A 5272-nucleotide genomic window follows, 5' to 3' on the forward strand; every position below is an offset into this window, starting at 1 on the left:
ACATTATTCAAATTTTGGCCCCTAGAAAAAAGCTTTCAAGTATATCAGTCAGTAGAAGTTCTCTCTGCAATATATTTATGTGTACAGTTTTATAAAAATGTATCTATGTACTTCATTGTATTTGCAGCAAATAAATCATTTTTCATTTTTTTTTTTCATACAACTATTCCATTGTCTCCAGATGATGACGTGGTGGTTCACGACGTTCATGGCGCCCGCCATCAAGGCCAAGGTGCACAACCTGCCCGGCGTGGAGTACCTCTACAGCGTCATGGCGCGCGACCAGCTCGAAGTGCCCGCTTTCATCACCGAATACGATATGACGGTAAGGATATTAATCTTTCCCCCATCCTGCCGATATGTCCTGGTTACATCATCACGTTTATGAGGGTTTAGTGCGAGTTTTACTAGATCAAACGCGTCGAGCAAGTATTGACGAATTTGTATGGAATTGCATTAGTGCCATCGCGTTACCACTAGATGGCGCTGATTCAAATCACATACAAATTTGTGTTTACTTGCTCGTCGCTTGCTTATGTTAAGGTATTCCTTTTCCTCATTGGTTACACATAATAACAAAATTTATTTTTATTCCAGATAAATGGACTCCATTACTTCCAACCGGATACGAACAATACGTAAGGCGCAGGCGCCTCTTGTTAGCTGCTTGTTGTTATAGCGCGTTTGAACGGCCTCGAAACACCACGATCACCTTTATAACTCATTCATATAACGTAAATCCATATTTGAACTATAAAGGTATCATGGACAAAAAAAAAATTTCATTTGTGAAAACTACCAATATGGTAGTTTTTCACAAATGGCAACATTAGAAACGATTTTCCACGGCCGCTGTTATGGTTTTTGGTGGGATTTCTATCCAATTTTTATGCATAATAATTACTTATTTGCCTATATTTTATGAGATGTTACATGACTATTTATAATCGCTAGCATATCATTTTGTGACTGGCTCGGCTAGAAAGTAGAATTATTTAACAATACCTACTCGTCTAATTGTATAAAAATTCCACAAGAAACACCTTTTGATTGTTGAAAGTATATATCATGTAACTTAGTATTAGAGGTGCATTTTTATATTACTTATTTAATTATAATTAAGGAAAAATACATATGTCGTTTGACGTCTGCATCATTATTATGCAAACCCCAAATAATTAATACCCCACATATTAAGGTGTCTAATTTATGTTTCTAAGAACTTTACAGTATTTTATCTACTTACCAAAATGTATACTAACAATGTTGCAAACTTTAAAATACTTGCTGTTTTTTATTCCATTTTCCACATCTTATTAATTATTACGAATAACATGTAGACCTTACCCTTGCAATTCATTATTTCTGCTTTGCAAATTATATTATGCTATATCTACAAAGATGTACTACAATATGCACTTATATCTTTCAATACCCATTTGACACCAAATAATCCTGCCACAGGGTAATTCGTGTTTCGTCATAGGTAACATTAAAACTTGAACCGTGTGGTTTATATTAATTTCTACAAAAGTTTATGTCTAATTTCCAGCCTTTATTGGTTTGTAGAGGAATATTTTATAGTTAAATGGTGCTTGATGAGTCGACATATGAGATTTTTAATTTTACATTAGGTGTTCGAGTGTAGGCTTAATCGCAAATGGATTTTGTCGAAGCGTAATATTAAGCTGTTAACATTTTGCAATTCCGTGTAATTATCCGGACCTCATGTCTCCGAAACAATTGGCGTAACTCACGCTTTTTCGCAAGCTCAAAATTCCCGACCCACGTGAACAAATATAAAGTGAGCAATGTCTAAGGCTGAGAAAAGGAGTAATAAATAATTATATGGTAGATGTTTGCATTTCAGTAGTGTTGCCAAGTTATAAACGTTAAATACCACTGCCCCGATGCTGAAGTGAAGCAAACGCGATTACTCGTTACATGTAATAGATACTACGTACCTTTTTGATAGTTGCTATCAGATAATACAATCTATTTTCAATAAATACTAGTTATGAAGGGAAATCCCCTTGCTAATTTGGACCGAAAACACGGTACAAAATAGATAAGTATCGTATTAAAGCAACAGTATTTTTTCTACAGTCAATGTGCCACGTTTTAAAGATTCAAATTTTTAAACTATTTGTAGTAATGTTGCAATACAGAGTATGTACTTATGTCCAAAAGCAGCCTATGTGTATGTAATTTTAACAATGAGTACTAGGTAATTAAGATTTTTCCAATATTACGTTGTTTACGATCTTTGTCTTCAATATCTTTCAAGAGCAATTTATTAGGGTGTGATGTGTATAGTGAAAAAAATTGCTAATTGTTAATAATTGTTGCAACTTTGAAGTGTATGTTTAAACGAGGCTTCAGGGTCTGCTAATGTTAAACATTTTATAAGAATAAAGTTGTAAAATGTTTTCACTGTGAATTATTATCACTGGTATGACTAGGCAGACTTTATTTGTTACCAAAATTTGGGGAATAGAAAACATCATTGACTTAAAGAAATATAAAATAAATATTTCTTCACAGACATTTTTCTTTATGTTGTTAGGAAAGTGCTTTTTTAGCTATTGTGTTACGATCTATAATAATTCTCGAATTCCCTCAAATTTAAGGAAATATAGACTGCCTAATCATATTACTGATTACCATGCACTAGAGGACTTTAAAACTATATCAACAAGGCCTTAGATGTGTTAACTATTGTTATTTTTATCATCTTTGCTTTGCAAAGTATATAACTGTTGACATCTGTAGGAGTTATAGAAGTGACAGACAGTCAGTCATCAAAAATATTTTAAGAATGCTAATTTAGGAGTTACGTGAAAAATGTGATCAAGCGAAGTGTTAGTTAAGTTTCATATTTTATTATTAAATAGATTGTTAAATAGGCTATGTAAATATTTAAACAAATAAAAAATAAAATTATTAATTTACTAATTATTGCTTTCATTAATTGCTGCAACTTTACACAAATGTTATTATTGTTTTTTTTTTATTTATTTACAACTTTATTGAGCTTTAAAGGTACAATAGGTGAACTTCATACATACATTATATCATGTCTTATATCACTTGTGAGGTAGACAGAGCCAACAGTATTGAATAGACTGATAGGCAGTTTTCAGCTGTTTGGCTTAACCTCTGAACTGCCAAACTCGCGATCAGATTTACTTCTCGCGGAAAATCAACTTTTCGCGCGAGAAGAGGATCAATATTATTGTATTCTCCAATCTTATACTCAAAATAAATTAAAAATCGGGCCAGCAGGGCGAGCTATGATCAGAGCTTAAGCAGTTGAGGCCAGTGCACGGTTCTGTGCTTAGGCAGCTGAGAAGTTAATGATAGAGTTAAGATACTCCAAATAGTAACAGTTTACTCCTTTACAACATCCATGTGGAGATCCAAGAGATGGAGTGGTCCAATTCTTTTTCTATTGGTGCCACAACCATACAGCATTTATGAACTTTATGCTAATAGCATTCTCTACCAGTCAATGTTTAGTTATTAATCATTGCATTTTTAATTACTTTTATATAAAGCAGAATGGTTGGTTCATTATATCCTGTGGAGATCTGCTTATGACCATGATTCTAAAGTGGGAAGTTGTGTTAATGAAGTAAATAAGAAAAATTAATTTGTACAAATATAATTACCACTTTAAAATTAAAAAAATTCAAGTAAAAAAACTTGTCAATAACAATATTAACTAACAAATTCTTTCTAAATGTATTTACATAAGGAACCTGCCTATGTAATCAGTACACAACAAATTAATTGCCTAGTAAATAAAATAAATGCAGTAAAAACTACTCACATTATCCACAATAATAATAAGGTTAGTAAATATGAAAATATCCATATAAAGCTGATAAACTAACCACATGAAATAATTGGCTTTATCATATTTTGATTATACATAGTATGCACTTGCAAAGACTATCATTTTTTATAAACAACTTACATTTGTGATGTCATCATTTTGAGTCTTGCATTTTAACCAGTATTAAAGTGTAAATTGACATGAAATACACAAAGCTTTCAATTCTCATAAAATAAAAATGAATCAATGATTTCATTCATTGTTAGGGCATACCAACAGAATTACAAGTTCATTACAAGAATTACAAGAATTATAACCAATACTTATAATTTTTAAGCAATTTATAATTTATGAGGTTCATTGAGAAAGTCTACAATGGATTTAAGCATTGGATATTTGTCTACAGCTGACATCATTGATACTTTAAACACTGTGAAGACATTAGACAATAAGTAGCCTCCAATTGCTCCAAGGTAACAAGAAATCGGCCACTGCTGCCACGGAGTATTCCAGTCCAGCGGGATGACTACAGCGCCCAGCCACGCCCCACAAATTGTAATAATTGAGTTGTTTACCAACATTTCGATGATAGTATTCTTTTCGTAACTTTTCAGATTAAACAGCAACTGCATCGAAAGCTCGACGCCCACGTGAGCAATCAAAGGAAAAACAGTCAACAGCGTCATTAACGCTGAAAGCATCAACGTCTGCTCATGGCAATCCAAAGCTGGTGCACCAAACAAAATTATACCCACGAAATAACCAAACAAAACCACCAGCATAAACAAAAACGATTTCAATGTATCACTAAAGACATTCTTGCTGGCTTTATTCTTCTTCGCTTGCGGGTCAGTTGTGGGGCTCAAATAGAAAGACTTTAGCCATTCTGCCAAGAATATTATTACTAAAATATAGAATGTTGAGCCATGTCCGACTGAGTAAAGTAAGCCCTTGTAAGAAATAAATGTCACAATACTTGGAAGATAAATGCACGTTATTAAACTAGATACAGTTATTTTTCGTAATTCCAATTGATCACTCGGAGGAAACATTTCGTAATTTTATATTAAATATTATTTTCTTTCCAGTTACTACAACTTTACTCTAATTATCGAGCTTGTCACTGTCAAACTGTCTGACAAATGACAAAAGTCACTGTCGTACCAACTCTAATGAATATGTTGGCAGCATAGAAATAGTGATGCGTTTTATCGGTACATATAGTTAAAATTTTAACTAAAACTTTACAGAAAATTTTCATTGAATTTGTCAAAAAACTTAACAGCTGTCACTTATTTTCATTCAAGTTTTTGATTTTTCAAAATAATTGAAACAAATTACAAAAAAATGATAAAAACCTAAAACAGTAGTTTAGGCCAACACTGAACAAAAACGTCATGTTGCGAAATTGAATAAATTGTACGCGTGAAGTTT

General features: G+C 32.6%; 2 protein-coding genes across 3 annotated transcripts in view; one reads left to right on the plus strand and one right to left on the minus strand.

Moving 5' to 3' along the window:
- LOC106130272 (protein GDAP2 homolog) overlaps positions 1-2955 on the plus strand; it is a 79647-nt gene extending 76692 nt beyond the window's left edge. For both annotated transcript variants that reach the window (XM_060945716.1, XM_060945715.1), the window contains 2 exons: positions 182-325; positions 598-2955. In XM_060945716.1, the coding sequence (XP_060801699.1) occupies positions 182-325; positions 598-642 (189 nt within the window). In that variant the 3' untranslated portion in view covers positions 643-2955. The remainder of the gene's footprint in view (positions 1-181; positions 326-597) is intronic.
- A 693-nt stretch (positions 2956-3648) lies between these two features.
- Positions 3649-4986, minus strand: LOC106130266 (phosphatidylinositol-glycan biosynthesis class F protein). Its single transcript, XM_013329074.2, has one exon. The coding sequence runs from the start codon at positions 4888-4890 to the stop codon at positions 4180-4182; it is 711 nt and encodes a 236-aa protein (XP_013184528.1). The 5' UTR covers positions 4891-4986; the 3' UTR covers positions 3649-4179.
- Positions 4987-5272: the final 286 nt, after the last annotated feature.

This window comes from Amyelois transitella, chromosome 9 (assembly GCF_032362555.1).
Source record: "Amyelois transitella isolate CPQ chromosome 9, ilAmyTran1.1, whole genome shotgun sequence".
Taxonomy (NCBI): domain Eukaryota; kingdom Metazoa; phylum Arthropoda; class Insecta; order Lepidoptera; family Pyralidae; genus Amyelois; species Amyelois transitella.